The sequence below is a fragment of the Acanthaster planci genome, linkage group LG20 (assembly GCF_054643075.1).
Source record: "Acanthaster planci isolate LZ-2023a linkage group LG20, COTS_SCS, whole genome shotgun sequence".
Lineage (NCBI taxonomy): Eukaryota > Metazoa > Echinodermata > Asteroidea > Valvatida > Acanthasteridae > Acanthaster > Acanthaster planci.
The window spans coordinates 8,631,920-8,647,243 of NC_141796.1; the positions used below are offsets into that span (position 1 = coordinate 8,631,920).

The 15,324-nt window shown below is 42.0% G+C and overlaps 2 protein-coding genes across 13 annotated transcripts; one reads left to right on the top strand and one right to left on the bottom strand.

Annotated features, from left to right (window-relative positions):
* Window positions 1-210: 210 nt before the first annotated feature.
* On the bottom strand, window positions 211-8,237 carry LOC110975023 (DNA damage-regulated autophagy modulator protein 2-like). Of its 9 annotated transcripts, none has more exons than XM_087130719.1 (9): window positions 8,149-8,237; window positions 7,531-7,587; window positions 6,046-6,150; window positions 5,472-5,525; window positions 4,571-4,638; window positions 3,750-3,892; window positions 3,035-3,212; window positions 2,548-2,621; window positions 211-1,906 (listed from the first exon to the last, which is right to left on the bottom strand). In XM_087130719.1, the coding sequence occupies exons 3-9, from the start codon at window positions 6,126-6,128 to the stop codon at window positions 1,742-1,744; spliced, it is 765 nt and encodes a 254-aa protein (XP_086986845.1). In that variant the 5' UTR covers window positions 6,129-6,150; window positions 7,531-7,587; window positions 8,149-8,237; the 3' UTR covers window positions 211-1,741. The 9 variants fall into 9 exon arrangements, with proteins under 9 accessions (XP_086986845.1, XP_022082783.2, XP_022082784.2 ...); XM_022227091.2 differs by having other exon boundaries at window positions 6,046-6,153; XM_022227092.2 differs by lacking the exon at window positions 8,149-8,237 and adding an exon at window positions 8,037-8,138 and having other exon boundaries at window positions 6,046-6,153.
* A 250-nt stretch (window positions 8,238-8,487) lies between these two features.
* Window positions 8,488-15,213, top strand: LOC110975021 (DNA damage-regulated autophagy modulator protein 1-like). Of its 4 annotated transcripts, XM_022227085.2 has the most exons (8): window positions 8,488-8,647; window positions 9,261-9,397; window positions 9,974-10,041; window positions 11,360-11,502; window positions 12,208-12,385; window positions 13,204-13,292; window positions 13,427-13,630; window positions 14,335-15,213. In XM_022227085.2, the coding sequence occupies exons 2-7, from the start codon at window positions 9,267-9,269 to the stop codon at window positions 13,625-13,627; spliced, it is 810 nt and encodes a 269-aa protein (XP_022082777.1). In that variant the 5' UTR covers window positions 8,488-8,647; window positions 9,261-9,266; the 3' UTR covers window positions 13,628-13,630; window positions 14,335-15,213. The 4 variants fall into 4 exon arrangements, with proteins under 4 accessions (XP_022082777.1, XP_022082775.1, XP_022082778.1 ...); XM_022227083.2 differs by having other exon boundaries at window positions 13,427-15,213; XM_022227086.2 differs by having other exon boundaries at window positions 8,498-8,647; window positions 9,266-9,397; window positions 13,427-15,213.
* The last annotated feature ends 111 nt before the right edge of the window (window positions 15,214-15,324 follow it).

The window sequence follows — 15,324 nt, forward strand, 5'->3', positions numbered from 1 at the left end:
CGAACCATAAAGGCCCTGACAAAAGTTTCTGGCAAAGGAAATCAAATTCTGGTTTGAATGATTTTTATCTCCACCCTTTCAGTCGTTTCATTTTAACCAAATTGCATTTACGTACTGACATCGTCAAGCAGTCCTTGTGCTCCACATTCCCCCAAGGTAAACCAACTGCAGTCGAACACAGGAAAGAATAGCACGGTGAATACAAGGTCATATTTATAACGAGGACAATTTTAGGTCCCAATTTTTCGTTTTTTCTTTTATTATAACAAGGTAATTTATGAAGTCTCAAGGACCTTGTCCTAACAGTGTTCCACTGTGTGTGTATATATATATAAATATTTCCAAACCTCGGAACTATAAAGATGTATTGTTACACAAAAATCACAGAGACAAAGAATTTACACGCGCAGCTGCCTACTGAATAAGCAAGAAAAAATCTCTCCTCTGTAAAATTTTAAAAGATTTGATCCCAACAGCATATTCAGGCACTAAAACTACGGTCAAAATATTTTTGTGAAATCTACTTTTTGCACAAATGCTAACTATCAATGAATTCAAGTACTTGATACACACTGTTTAGAAAATAATCTTTGCAACTGCATATATAGGCATAATTATGTCGCTGATGGACAGAAAGTGCAGTTTGTGACCATGCAATAACCTTGTAGATGTGAAACTACAATCCGTTTCAGGTTTTGACATCAGAAGCACTTTTCTGATTTCTTTTTTATTTTTCAGCCTCGGATCCTTTGGTTCACTGACATCACCTTTCAATGTGCACCCCCCCCCCTTGGAAGTTACAGAATTACAGAGATTTGCAATTAAGCCCAACTTTTACACTTGTGACCTCATGACACTGTAGAATCATCCCATTCATCCGAGATGTGTACAGGGTACCAAAGCGTGATGTCATTTTGAACGGGGAATCGAAGTACAAATGAATGGAGTATTCATGTTGGCTCAAGCACTGGTTCCTGTGCTAAAGTCTTAAACACCTAATTTGTTATGCATGGGACATATTCACTTGGGTGTACTGTATTAATGTCAGAATCGATCAATGATAATCGATAATTGAGCGTAACGAATCGGATGTGGGACACAACACAATGACTGTTGAATCCTTTTCATTGGGTCAGTCGGTGTAACTTTTAAAGCTATGAGCAACTAGTCAGATCCACAATAAAATTCCTGTGACATGTGTGACCTCATCATAAATTAGGCACCACATTACATAACATATTTTTCTATCATTGTTGATGTTGCTAACAATTTCAAGAAATTAGAGCTGAGACGGTAAACCTTTAAAACTGTAAAAAGAAAAAAAATGGATTTTGTGTTACGTTGAGCCAGGTCTTTAATTCAAATCACAAAATCACAAAGTCATTTGAAAGCAGAGCACCTGATGCCATGCCACTTCCTACATGTTCAGTACGCGTAAGTTGGTGTACGGCTCTACTGATGTCCTCGAGCGACCTATGATGCACTCCATTTTGCGCATGTGCACTTGAAATGCCAAACTGCCTCATTAGACTGTGTGACCTCCGATTAATTTCACGTTTGGGTCAATTGATGTCTTGAAAAACCTCCATTAATTGTTGGATTTATCATCAATAAATCCCAATGACTATGCAAGAATAGTTGACCTTTGACCTCAGGATCACTAAGTTCACCCACTGCAATCGATAAAAATAAAACTGATGCATTGTGATCTTAGTTTATGGGAATCTGCATAATCTGCTACTTAGGCATTCGGGTCACCAATCGCATTGATTAACCTCTGACACCGTCTGACCTCCGCCGCCAACTCGACCTTCTGGAATTCCTTGATGAAGGTGAAGAAAAAGAAGAGGAAGGCCACGGCCATGGCCCACTCGGAGGCTGTGCTTGCCACATGCAGACCGAAGCCCTGGGAACAAGGGTGACAAGCAAATCACAGTCAGCCACTTCTTACTTCAAGTTCATACCGGGGGGGGTGTGATTTGGGGAAAATGAAAAATCCACGAAGCATTCGTCGGAGGGTTTTGCAAGTCGCGTCGGCCACAGCTTCCATACAATTCGCGGCATATCTGTTTGATTATAGGAGGAGATTCAGGTACTGCATGGAAGCCACCACAAGAGCCGTTCTTACATCTGAGGGATAGGCCTACAATTATAACATTTACTGCAACTTGTGCAAGTTTTTCGCTTAGTTTCGCAACAAATATTGAAGTCTTTGCTTTATTTATTGAAAGCATTGACAATACGGAAATCGGGAAAGTCTCACACCAATTCAAAATGAATCTCGGTTTGCAAAAATCAGATCAAATGTACTTGCTGTGAATTGGCAACAGTGGAACATGTTTCAACTCAAGCCAATTTCACTGAAAATATGTTGTGATGTCAATTTGCTTTGCTTTTGCACTGGCTTGCAGAATGGGCACGGCCTTCAAAGGCTTTTGATATTATCAACCTGGACCATGTAATGCCAGTGTGGGTTACCAACTCAAAGTTTACTCACTAACACACTCTAAACTACACTTGAGAACATCCACCACAACTCTGACTCACCCCATCTTCTGGGAGCCATTTTCGGGGATCGTCACCATCCCACTGGGAATTTGCTAAACCGGCAAACAGGAGAGCTAAAGACCAGCGGCTTAAGGAACGTCAACTTCGATATTACCGTTTCGATCATGAGTATAATAGCACGCTCTCACGGTGGAGAGGGCCTAGTCTAGCAATGTTTTATCTGACGGCAACAGCACGTCAGAAGTTTGTTTTTACCGTTCCTTTTATCTAGTTGCATGTATTTGAAAAAAGCTAAGTGCCTCTCTGTTGTACCTCTTTAAATTCAACGGGCTTATGTCGAAACAGAAAGACAGAAATTGCTTTCCTATGCGTCGGAACGGTGCATTTCCAAGTTCAATTCTTGCAATGCTTTCATAAATATGAATGAATGGACGTCATAAGAGGGCTTAGAGTGGGATTTTAAACTGTAGATGGAGTCTGATGCCACTCAATCCCTGTGGTCCGAACTCGGCAGTATAAAGGATACTCGTGACGAGGAAGACTAGAGCCAGCGCAGACAGAGCGAGGCGAAACCTGAACATGGTCATGGTGCAGTGCTGGGGCGACAGCTTGTAGGAGATCCAGGTCATGGTAAAACCGTAGAGGACGCCCAGGCCGAAGCACATCATGGCGCCGATCAGGTGGAAGATGATCATGTTGGTCTCCTACGCAAACGAGTTGCGGGACAGAATTGGAAGGAAAAGAGGGTTAGTGCCTCGTCAGAATCAGGCTTTGGGAGCTCTGGCTTCATCTACCAATGGCCTGTTCCCCATGTGTGACCCATCGGATGCAGCGTTAGTCTGCAGGTCCGTACACAAGTGCCCTTCCCCTAGCACCGGGTCTGACAAATGAATGCGAATGACATCATGCATACCATGCTAACGGCAAACCCTCACTGGATTATGCATCCCCGATTCGCGGAAAGGAGTGTGTGCATGAGTTCTTCCATGCCAACTACAAGCAACAAGACACAGAATTGGAAAAAAACCAGACCCTCAATTTTGACCTGTTTTCATTTACCCAAAGCATTACGCACAGCATAAAGTCGCCCACTTCAGAGCAAATTATCTTACTGCATCTCAACCCACATTTGTCAAGTCGCTTGGGTCGCCCACAATCCCTTTCACTTCCACAATTTTGTGCAGACTCGCTTGGCCTGAGCTGAGACATCTGGTGGGAACGGGGGTAAAAACTAGACTCACCTGGAAGTTGGCGACGATGCTCATCCCCAGGGCAGCCAGGGAGCCTAGGACCAAGCCAGCCTTGTTGCACTTCAAGACTCTCCCTGGCACATCCTGGTAGTACTCAGCCACCTGCTTGTAGCGGACATAGATGGTTGCAAAGGCTGCAGGAAAGTTTAAGCACAGGAGAAACACGTAAATCATCTGCTGTTTCTGCTGGAGTGTTTGTGAATAGTATTACCATTGAGTCTATCACAGGCTATCTAGTCTCGATTCAAGTCACAAGCTATTCAAGTGAACCATGACAAAGGAACAGTATTTAAAAAAACGCAAGGTCATGTGGGAACAAAGCACATCCACGAGTCTGCATAGGGCCACGCACTTCCGAATGACCTCAGACGAATGTCATTTTGGGCGTGCCGCGTTGTAATACCAAACTGGTTCATTCCTTTTTCTTGAAACTACTCTTCTGACCAGCCTTGCGGTGTACTTTGCGACTGGTCTTGCAGCTGACCCCGTGATCTTCTCGAGACTGGACTTTCACTTTCTAAAGGGATCAACCACAGCGGCGACCCCCAGACATATTCCAAAATATTTGTCTGGACAAAATATTTACAATAGCGTGGGAGGGGATTGAGAACTTCTCCACTTGGTTGTGTTTTCTAATTTGCTTTTGCTAGCATTTTGGTCACAGCACACAGGGCTACACTGCCCTCAGGGGGGAAGGCGGGGCACACAGTCATTCCCTTGGGGTCGAACAGTGCATTTCAGCAAAGTGAGACACACTTTCCTGTCTGAAAAGAGATTAGAGCAGCCGCCAAAGTTCACTTTTGTACAATTACCGAGTGCACTCGAGATGTTGAGAAGTTGCCCAAATATGCAGCTTTCTGGTGGCTCTGTGCCTGTGTCACTACAAAGAGAAGAGAAGTCATTTCGGAAGATCAGTTTGGTCACTCCAAAGGGAAGCCATTTTCCTTTCATTTCAGACATTTATTTCCTCTTCTAATAATAGCGATAGGCCTACGGAATACAGCATTAAATAGTCATAAAGTAGTAACCAAACAAATGTATTAAATCATCATAAAAAAGACAAGCATAGAGGACAAAAAGCCTAAAAAGCAAAGGCTTGTCTAATTATGTACAACACATTCAAATACAAACAAAAAATTCTACACTGTGTAATCACAAAGTGATGAGCGAATGAAATCACTGACCCTCGATGAAATGAATGATACGGAATGAAAACAGTGGACATGGACCGAGATAAGAATAATTAATCAAGATGAAGGTTTGTACAGAGAATGGTGCGTTATTACAATAGATAAGATTTCAGTTTACTTTTGAAAGTACTGTACTTCAGACTTATGCTCGCCCATTTTGCAAAATACTTCTTTGACCATCTAGTTGCTTGACAAATTCTAAATGTATACCTCAAGTTAAGGAACATGTGGGATGTGCCAGGAGTTTGATTCCACCAATGCAATACTAACAGAATCTCCTTACAAGAAGGTTATTCCAAACAACAAAGTTTTCTTTGTGATACACTGTAGTACACGAGCTGAGGGGCGTGGCATTAATGGCTATCTTGTTATCTTAACCCTAACACTCCTCAGTCCTCCAACAGGTGAAGGATTGAGGAGGGTTAGGGTTAAGGGACACGTCGGAGGTAACTGTCCCAATTGTTACATGAGAAATGCTTCTCGTGAATGTACATGTAGGTATCTAGTTATTTGTCACGCTTACCTGATGTAGGGGAATCCTGCTGATACGTGGCCCAATCCAACCGCAATGCAGTACCTGGCAGAAAGATTTCAAACAATTCCGTCTAATGAAATCTTCCCTGATCTCTCCCTGTAAAGTGCTTGTCAAAAACACAGGGTTCCTGTACCTAGAGGACAGTTCAATTCCATGACTTTTCCATGACCAAATTATGAAAATCTATGCCCCAATAATGCGATTTCGTTGACTAATCAGACTTTCAAAGTTGTGAATAAAATCATGCATTTTTATGCACTTATTTTTGATAACAGAAGTCACACGCATAACTTTAGTCATTTTTACCAAATTTCAAGACTTTTCCTGGAAAATGAACACATATTTCTATGACTTTTCATGACTTTTCCAGGCATGAAAAAATAAAACAGAAATCTAAACCTGCCTTTGATAACAGTTTACATGTAAAACTTTTATCCTAACAGTCCTCAATCCTCAAATTTCATTATTTCAAATACATCCAAGGGGGCTACGGTTAACACACACACTGCTGATAGCTTATGGAAAACTGGACCCCTGACATAAGCTAATGTACATTGCTTACGGTATAATGAAGGATAGCCCCAGTGAGACACCGACTGCTATCGGTAGCCAGCCGAGACCAACAAACAACCACGGCGTACACATGGTTCTCTTCCTTGAGACCTTACTACTGTTGGGTAAGATTTACAAAAAAAATCAAATTTATTACTTTTTTCTTTTCATTTCCAAACTTTAGCAAAACTGATTCACTCCCGGTAAACTGCCCATTCATGAAGCAATGAACATACCACTGACACACTTAATATGTGTGTCTGTGGCGTAAAGCATGCCGAGCCAGTTTTCAGCAGAATGGGCACAAAATTGTTGCACATTTCCCGCATAAGGATTGTACCTGAGCAATATGTGCGTGATAAAAATTGTTGTTAAATGTCCCCCAATAGCATGAATTTATAAGTCCTCGCTGAATTCCATTTATTGTTGGCTCCACCGAAGAAGCTTCTACAGTCCACATCAAGAGTTCATTTCCAGATTGGACTCCATGCTGGAATTCTAGATCACATAATCCATTCTTCCCTAATAAGCAATGATCATTCAAGTCCCATGTAAGGCAACTGGCTGAACGCTCTCCATTCCTAACTCTTATGAAATCACCTGAAACGTCCGACTGGTTTCATGGGGTCTGGGAAACGAACTTTTTTGCACTAGTTCAACAGCCTATATTCAGACACCTGACCAAGATCATTCTATTGGGAGATACACAACTTGGCCTAAAACAGACACAACTTCTCACTTAAAAGGAGTATGCAACCCCTTAACAACACATGTAGCCATCCCACCTGTCCGTATCTCCACCCAACGATGTTGAGCCATAACTGGAAGTGTTTGCCACGTCGGTTGATGCTTCACGCTGAACAGGTTGCGTTTCCATCCCCAAAGATTCAGACATTGCACAATTAACCGCGCCCTTACAAACTTATTCCAGCAATGACTAGCATACGTAATGCTGCTGGGTACACAAACCGACTAACACTACATACATGTGCACTTAGTCGGCTCTTAATAAAAACCGATCAAAGGTAATAATGTCACAAGCCTCATCTTGTTTAGTTTGTGTGATTGAGCTGATAATGGGATGGAGCTTATGTAACACACCAAAGCTAAGTCACACTCACAGTCTTTATCCTGCATATTCTGTTCAGCTGTAATGTCCAAATAGACAAGTCCATAAGGACCATAAACACTTCCCCAGGATGTAGTCATGGGAAAAAGACCTCATGACGCTGTCTGGAGATTTTGAAAAAGGCAGCGGTTCGACATTTGTTTTGAAAATTTGAAAGCACCTGACCCTAGGTAAAAATTTCCTAAATTCATGTGCCTTCATAACATTTAAGTTTACCAAAAATGCCACAACACTATATGTGGAATACAAACTGAGCTTTCCTTTGGGGGATGGAGTTAAAGTATCATGTCCCAATCTCCCTGTTCTTCCTCCAAGACACAAGCTGGTTTTTGCAACACTGGACTTGCTGTGTAATGAATGACTTACCACTTTGTGACCTATTCGTTCATCCACGCTGTTGCCATTTAAAGAGGTCTACATCATCTGGAGTAAATTTTGACAGGAAAAAAATGTGGACATGCAATATGTATGCTCTTATAAGACTTATTAATAAGACAACAGATATTAAAAGTGAAAGTACAGAACATTCCTTGATTGCACCGTCAGACAGGCAATAGAAAGGACACCAAGTTCACACCACAAAGTTATCTACAGTTTGGGGGATCGTACACCCCACCCCCTTTTATATGCATATGTGTCGAAGATATTTGCCCTTTACAAACTAATCTTTGAAATATGTTCAAGACTCAACATACTGCCAGGGAGGGCAGATCAAAAAGGGCTGAGCAAACACATGAACAATGCTGACATGAGGACGTTACCATGAGAGGTAACGTTATGTCACCAATGCGATAATTTTTTTCTAGCCACGAACGTGCACATGATTCTGTCTTAACGGCACCAGTACAAGAGAGAATTGTAACGGCACTAACAATTTATACCATCATTATCGTTATGATCAAGCTCAATTACATGATTTTTTTTCATGCTTAAGCAAGGTGAAATAATTCAGAGTAAGAAAATTTGCTTCATCAACAGACTCACTTTGTCGTCTAGCTTCCTGCACTGAAGCAATATTAATTAAAATAGTAATGCCTGTCACCATCACGTGCAAGTGCAGTTGTCAATAGAGGTTTGTACCAAAATGTATTAGGGGTGTTCTGTGTTGTATTTGTGGTGCTGGTTAAAAATATTCTCCAAAATAGCAATGATTCATCCATCACAACCAATGCGCTGAAACAGAATCATTTCAATAATAAAATTGATAGGAAGACGTCTTTTGGAGACAAACTCATGAAGCAAAATTCCAAAGTCTGTTGTAAATATCTACTACACGAGTCTACCACTCCTAGATGGTTAATGTAGTTGTCTTCACCTTTACTTATTTGGGTCGTTGGTGGCGCGTTACTCCAATCCACCGATCGATTACACATGTCAGAAAAAGCCAAATAGCCAGTAAAAAAGGGCTGCGATAATTCCTTTTGGGGCCAAGTAGGCGTCAAAATATACATTAAACAAAACAGGCCGAGGTAAGAGAAGCAAGGTAAGTTTCTGGTCAGATTAGTGCAGTTGAGCTGTGGCTTTCTTCGGGGGAGGAGAATTTATGCATTTCTTCAAGTTGTCGATGACTTGGGTCCTACTTCAAGTTCAAGTTTTAGTCCTAGCCTAGGGCTAAGTTTGTCATTAATGCCAAGTGTTGCAAAATAAGTCCGAAAAGCAGGACCCTGCATCGTCTTTTTAAACATTTGGACGTGGGTGGGCCATACGACTCAGGAGTGGGACACAAACTAGACAAGCATGACAATCTATAAAAAGTTTTGCTCTGTAGTTAGGACGGGGGGGGGGGTTATTCCTTTTTCTCCCACAATTGCTTCGAACAGAAATGTAGCTGATGTTCCTGGACTATTCCTTTTTAGTTTTCCATTGTTAACCCCCTCTCCAAAATGCCTCTGAAGCCGTTATTCAGGGAGGGGGAACACTGGACACAGCGAATCCACTCATCTTCAAGCTTCAGACACTATGCTACACCACACTTCTTTCCTTCGGAGGTCCACACTGTATGCCAATGGCCATGCTCACTCAGCCGAGCCAGCCCCAAGGCATTGGATAAACCTGAGTTTGGGACATGACAAGTTTTTTTGTTTTTTTTTGGTTAGATCAGGATGGCCTGTCGGCCACAGGGCTTAGGCTTCTTGCCAGTCAGCATGTTCCTGTTGCTCGTCATCACCATCGGAATCTCTTATCTCATAGCTGTGCTGAGGGGCGACGTCCCAGTGGTGTTTCCATACATCAGGTAATGACAAGATATCGCAGGGATCACTGCTTCAAAAATAATTCAAAATCACCCGGGTGTTCTGTGCCGATCTGATAGTGGTCCAAATTCTTTACACGGAACATAACAAAATCTCTTGCACTATTCCTGGTCAGACACAGTGAACATGTATATTCTTTGCCGTCAATAACTGTTCAGAAACTGATGGTGGTCAGTCCACTTCCCCTCCTTCAACTTATCATATTCCTGAGACTTTCATTCTCTTGGACCACTTCCACATTTTTGAAACAATTGTCAAATGATATACACATATTTCCACAAGCAACGATATCCTTAGATCTTACGATGAGAAACTGACTAAGTATGATGCAACATCTTTGACAGTAATTTGAGTGTACAGTAGCCGGGTCCCTTTATTCACCATTTACTGCAAAAACCAATCAGACTGCACCATAGGTGGCAAACTTAGGGACCCGGCAGCTATAAAATCTGAGGCATTAGAGGAAGTGGGAGATTAAACTTCGGGTGTGTACACATTTTGGAAAATTGAAATGCCTTGTTCGATAGATTTTCTCCCTTTTTTTATTTCGTTTTCAGCGATACGGGCGCAAAGCCCCCGGAGAGTTGCGTTTTTGCCCAGTTTGTCAATCTCTCTGCCTTGGTCTGTAAGTGCTTGAATCTTCTTTGCTCCTTCCATTCAGCCGGGACAAAATTATTCCACGTAAAAGCCTTGAGAATTAGCAGGGATGAGATTTCTCAGCTTTTCAGCTGATATCAGCTTTTTTTGTTTTGGATTTCAGCATTTTTTTCCTGACTGGCTGTGTACAAACGTATAGGAGATTTTCACAGTTGAGCTTCTTTATGCCTTTTTTTGGCTGTTTTTAGCCATTTTTATCATTGGTCAATCTCATCCCTGAATTAGAGAAGACAATGTTACATTGAATCCCAAAATATAATAAAAATAAACTAAGTAAAGGCTGGATATGAGGCTGTGAAACGATACCCATGTTGTTGGTCTTGTGACCCCAAATGTGAGGGTTGTAATATGGGTGTTTCACAATAGGGCGCCTCCAAGAGTTTGCAACACATTGACCAATCACTGTGCAAGAAATCTGTCGACCCAATGCGCATTTAGAGAGGGTCAACAGATTTCGCGCACAGTGATTGGTCAACGCGTTGCAAACTCTTGGAGGCGCACTATTGTGAATTGCCCCTTTTGTAAAAGCACTTTAAGAGATGGTACTGATGGACGGTTCTTTAAATAGGTAATGAGGAGACACTTTATCACTAGGAATGATACCTTCAGGAATCATCTTGTGTGAGGGAAGATTAAAGTTTATGGGAAGTTAGTTTGGCGTCTGATTTACGTGGAGAAGTGCACTCAATTTGTTCCCAGTTGGTTTTACCATTTCAGCATTGTAGGTCATCAAACTTTGTGAATGAGTTTTTGGGAATATCCCCCCAAAAGTACCAATGATTCTCAGTGTTTTGATAAATTAGGGAATAAATGTGTGCTTGGCTGGTCTGAACCAATCAATTAAGAGCAGGTCACTAGGAGGATGGATTCAGAAAATGCCTAAGATGAAGGCGAGGGACATTGTCAGCATCCATTCTTCCGAGCCGAACGTTGAAGACAGGCCAAGCACATTTACCTCCAATTACGAACACCTTTTGAGTCACAAAGTTAAAACACATTTGAAAAATTATAAAATTTCAACACATTTGTTCAAGTTTACCCCATATTTTGAAAGTCTCTTCTACACATGTTGTGTTTCTCTCGCGAGTAATTACGGTTAATCCCCTTATATGGAAGTTGGTGCATACGTGGCATATACTGCTCCCTCCGAGAGGTGGCGAACAGCCAGCCAGTGGTTTTATTAACCATTTGTAATTAAGACCAGCCCTGTGACAAGCTCTCGCCCAGTAGAAATGGCCAAGCCACCTTGGGTGTCCATGAACACCTATTCTAATTGTTCCGCACAGTACTGGCGCTGGTGTTTGTCCGCTATAAAGAGCTGGACACGATCGAGGGGTTGCCGCCACGGAGCATCGGGTGCCTGAACAAAGCCAGCTTGTTCCTGGGGCTGGCTGGGACATTCGGTCTCAGTCTCGTCGGCAACTTCCAGGTAAAAATCAAGAGAGTACGGCTGCGCAGTTACGATGAATTTGTTGTTGAGCGTATATCCTCCGTTCATCTTTAGATCCAGGAATTTTTTTTCTGGGGGCAGGTCGTTCAGATTTTTTTATGCCAGACTATTGCAGACAGACACAAAGATGCATTGTGTGTTGCTGATGAACAAATAAAGACCCTCACAGGATGCCATCTTTTCGTGATTATTACAATAATTGTTACTTCATTTATTTGTTCTTTTATATATGTGTGTGTGTCAGAGCAGGGCGGTTTTGACCCACGAGACACCTCCCCCTTTTTGTTGGCATTTTATTCAGAACTCAAGCCTTACTTTCCCTTAAAACCTCAACCATGTTGGCCCTGTATTATTGCCGATGCCTGGATATGTAAGTGTAAAGATTGAAAAATCTCTTGTAGGTTATGAAGGTTTTGGCCCTGAATACTTTTTCCAAACTTTTGGTTATCCTTTATATGTTCCACAGGCAGCATATTAAAAAAACAAGGAAAAAAAATGGAATTTACTGCCAGTGTTATTGTTTGAGCATATTTGAATTTATCCCAAAGCACTAAAACCTGCAGAAAAAGAAAAGAAATTGCAATATCAGCAAAGGGAAGAACCAGAGTGGAACGTTTTCTCAAGACTGATTCCAATATCAGTTCAATATTAAAACGTTTGTGACTTAATGATTTTTTTTTCCAGGATGTCAACGTCATTGTTGTCCATGAAATTGGAGCATTAACGCTGTTCCTCTGCGGCACCATTTATGCCATCATCCACGTGCGCATCTCGTATCTGCTCTACCCGGAGTATTGTCGCCTTCTCGTCTGCCGACTGCGTCTCCTCCTTTCGCTCATGATGCTGGTCTCCTTGGTAACCTGTATCCCTTTCTTAAACAAAGGTTGAGATTTTTGGAGAATGAGATTTTTGATGTCATTTGAGATACACTGATTCGTGAAAGTAAAGCAGTGTCATCCGCATCAAAATGTGGCGGGCAGCTCGCTGGACAAACGTTTGCTTTGACCAAAAGTGCCAAGACCCATTTTAACATGGGTACTTTTTCACGACGTCAAATAAATATATACATTCAAGCCAAGTACAGGCATCTGGTTGTGACATCACAGTGACCGACATCACCGTGACATTGACAGAGGTTACCTGTAGAGGGCGCTGCAATACTTAACTTTACATGTTGTGGCACTTTTAACAATCGCGGGTCAGTCGAGTCACCGTCTTAGGTAGGCAGTAGGCTGCATCCAAATCTCTTGTCTAGAGCTAGGTCAAGGTCTTCGCTCCATTGGAAATGCGTGGAGACGCGTAGACAATAGACCTCGCCGTAGCTCTGAAAGCCCGTTTCGGACACGGCCTTAAATTTGTGGGTTGTTGAATGTGAAGCGGATAAAATGGAGTAGGGACAGGGCAACAGGAGATATTAGGGAGAAACCAACCCTTCGAAAAAAACTTTGTGAAGGGGGTTATATAAAAAATAGGGCCAACAATATGGTTGAGTAGGGCAGCAGGATTTTGGTAGAGCAACGGAATATTGTAGCTTGGAATACCCCCCTCCCAAAAAAAATTTCTGCAGAGAGCACTTGGGTGGTCCCATTCGAGAGAGATTTTTCTTGATTTTCAGACGAAGGAGAAATGAACGAGAGGCCTTTATTTTCCAAACAGTTCCTTAGCAACCTGTTCCCACAGGCGTTACGTTTGAAGGGGTTGCGGAATACAAGTGGATGCATCACCACAACCGGACAGACACACAGCAACTCTGGAAGCCAACAGACGGGGTAAGTTGGTGAGATTGATTTTGTTCCCAGTTGCAACATTGGAGGCTTGACTCACTTTCTTTTTTTTTAAACCTTGAGAACGATTCTGCCAAGTTTAATATTTTGTCCGTGAATTTTGTGTGTGGCATCAACAGGGTTACGCCTTCCACATAGTGAGTACATCCTTTGAATGGGCTTTGGCCATCTCCTTCGGTCTCTACTGCCTGACCTTCTTTGGGGAATTCAGGAAGGTCTCGATGCAACTCAACATGTTCCTGCATGTGGAGCCCTTCGCGGTGACCCCAGTCGCCAGCAACGAGGAAGAGCCCAATGAGTACACCAAACTGTATGCGTAGGAGGTCAGGGGCCAGAGGTCAGGCAGGGGGTCAAGGACCTAGGTGCTTGAGAAGGGAAGCCAATACTCATAAGTTGGAACTAATACAATTGGAAGTTCTGTGCGTTCGCACCTTGTATCTAGGGCTAGGACTTTGCTAGCAGCGAATATTCCCAAGCATATGTAGACGGGTAGACAAGGGTCAGCATTCGTTAATGTAAGTCAGAGGCTGGAGGTCATTCAGGGTCAACGCTCACCTCATGTTGGGTCAGGGGTAAAGGTTAAGGTCAAGACTCTATGATGGATGCATCAAAGTTTGGTAAATCTTAGGTTTTGTTTTGATAAATTCTATTCAATCCTTAATCCTCCAACAGTTGGAGAAATTGGGTATTAATTTTTGCAGTGTTGCTGCTGGCTAAATTTAAGATTATCAGCAGTTTTGCTACTCTTAATTGGATGGCGATTTGTGTTTTTAATGTATGTTTGTACTTCTTGAGGCTTGACTATTTTTGTGGTAAATTCCCCAAACCCTGTCCCTGCCAGGGTCAGGGAAAGTAGAGGCCCGACTGCCATCAACCATGGAGCTTTACATCATCAATTACAGCAAATGTACAAAGTCGGAAGTACCAGCAGTAATTCTATGACAGCTATGTCTGTTGATATTGGGATATTATTTTGGAATAGCTATTAGCCTATAAAGTAAACAGAATTTGGGTGTTTTTTTTTCAGATTATGAGAAGAGAAGATCTCTTGCCGTCATTGTGTGCAAGCTAGGGACAGTGCTTTCAGTCACAACCCAGTTTGCAAGACTTGCCTTTTGTAATCTTCATTTGCGTCTTGAAGTGTTTCTTTGCGACGTGTGACCCTGTCGAAATGAGCAGGACAAGAACGCATGGTTGAGCCTAAATCACATTTGCAAGGGGGCCTAGGGAACAAGGTCTTGGAATCCAGACTATGCGCAGGTTATTATTTACTGTAAGCAAAAGTTAAATGGCCAAACTGTCTGTGTATATTCTAAATTTGCTAAGCAAATAAAGCCATATTGCATGTTTAAGCGTAGAAGCTCTGAAATCTGGTGCTTGCCAGATGTCATCCTAGCAATATCAAAATGTCCACTGAAACTTCTTTTAACTTTTAAAAAGTGTTAGCTTTCATTATTAATTGTCTCGTCATACTTGGCATGATCACTATTTCCAAAGAATTATTTTGTTAATAATATTGTTTCTTTGCTGATAGTTTCAAGGTATGTCTTCTGACTGGAAACCGTAAGAGACACTTTATTTGGGTTTTAGATAACACCAAAGGTGTGTACAGTTGTTAGAAGTAGAATTGGGGAGTTTCTTAGTTTATCCAAAAAGTCTGAAATCGTAAAATATTGCCTCTTTCTGTGTAGTAGATCGTACTTGCAGTAAGATGTATTAGCCAAAGAGAAAAACTTGTCATTTATATTTGTTATGAGCAAGATTGTCGCAGGTTTTAAATGTCTTGTGTAAAAGGGGAGAGGTGTTATAATAAGATGGAGCCTCTCCAGAGAGAGAGATTGGTGGATTTTGCTGAAGAGAGGTCTCCCTTTGATGTTGAATTAAACTGTGGAGCACAGTTCCCAGACTTCGTTTGTTGGTTACTGTTGTAAGTCGTCCTCGTGTTTGTCATCCGAACAGTTCATGTCGCTTCCTTTCCCCCAAAAAAACTTTTCTGGTGATTTTGCTCTCTCTGTGT

Bases quoted from the DNA above. Each gene is read 5' to 3' on its own strand.
- LOC110975023 (XM_087130717.1), bottom strand. From the start codon at position 6,930: ATGTCTGAATCTTTGGGGATGGAAACGCAACCTGTTCAGCGTGAAGCA. The intron at 3,213-3,749 runs GTGAGTCTAGTT...TCGTTTGCGTAG, and splicing joins GCATCGTCGCCAACTTCCAG to GAGACCAACATGATCATCTT. The intron at 2,622-3,034 runs GTATCCTTTATA...GCTGGTCTTTAG, and splicing joins TCTAGTCTTCCTCGTCACGA to CTCTCCTGTTTGCCGGTTTA.
- LOC110975021 (XM_022227083.2), top strand. From the start codon at position 9,267: ATGGCCTGTCGGCCACAGGGCTTAGGCTTCTTGCCAGTCAGCATGTTC. The intron at 9,398-9,973 runs GTAATGACAAGA...TTTCGTTTTCAG, and splicing joins GTGGTGTTTCCATACATCAG to CGATACGGGCGCAAAGCCCC. The intron at 13,293-13,426 runs GTAAGTTGGTGA...TGGCATCAACAG, and splicing joins TCTGGAAGCCAACAGACGGG to GGTTACGCCTTCCACATAGT.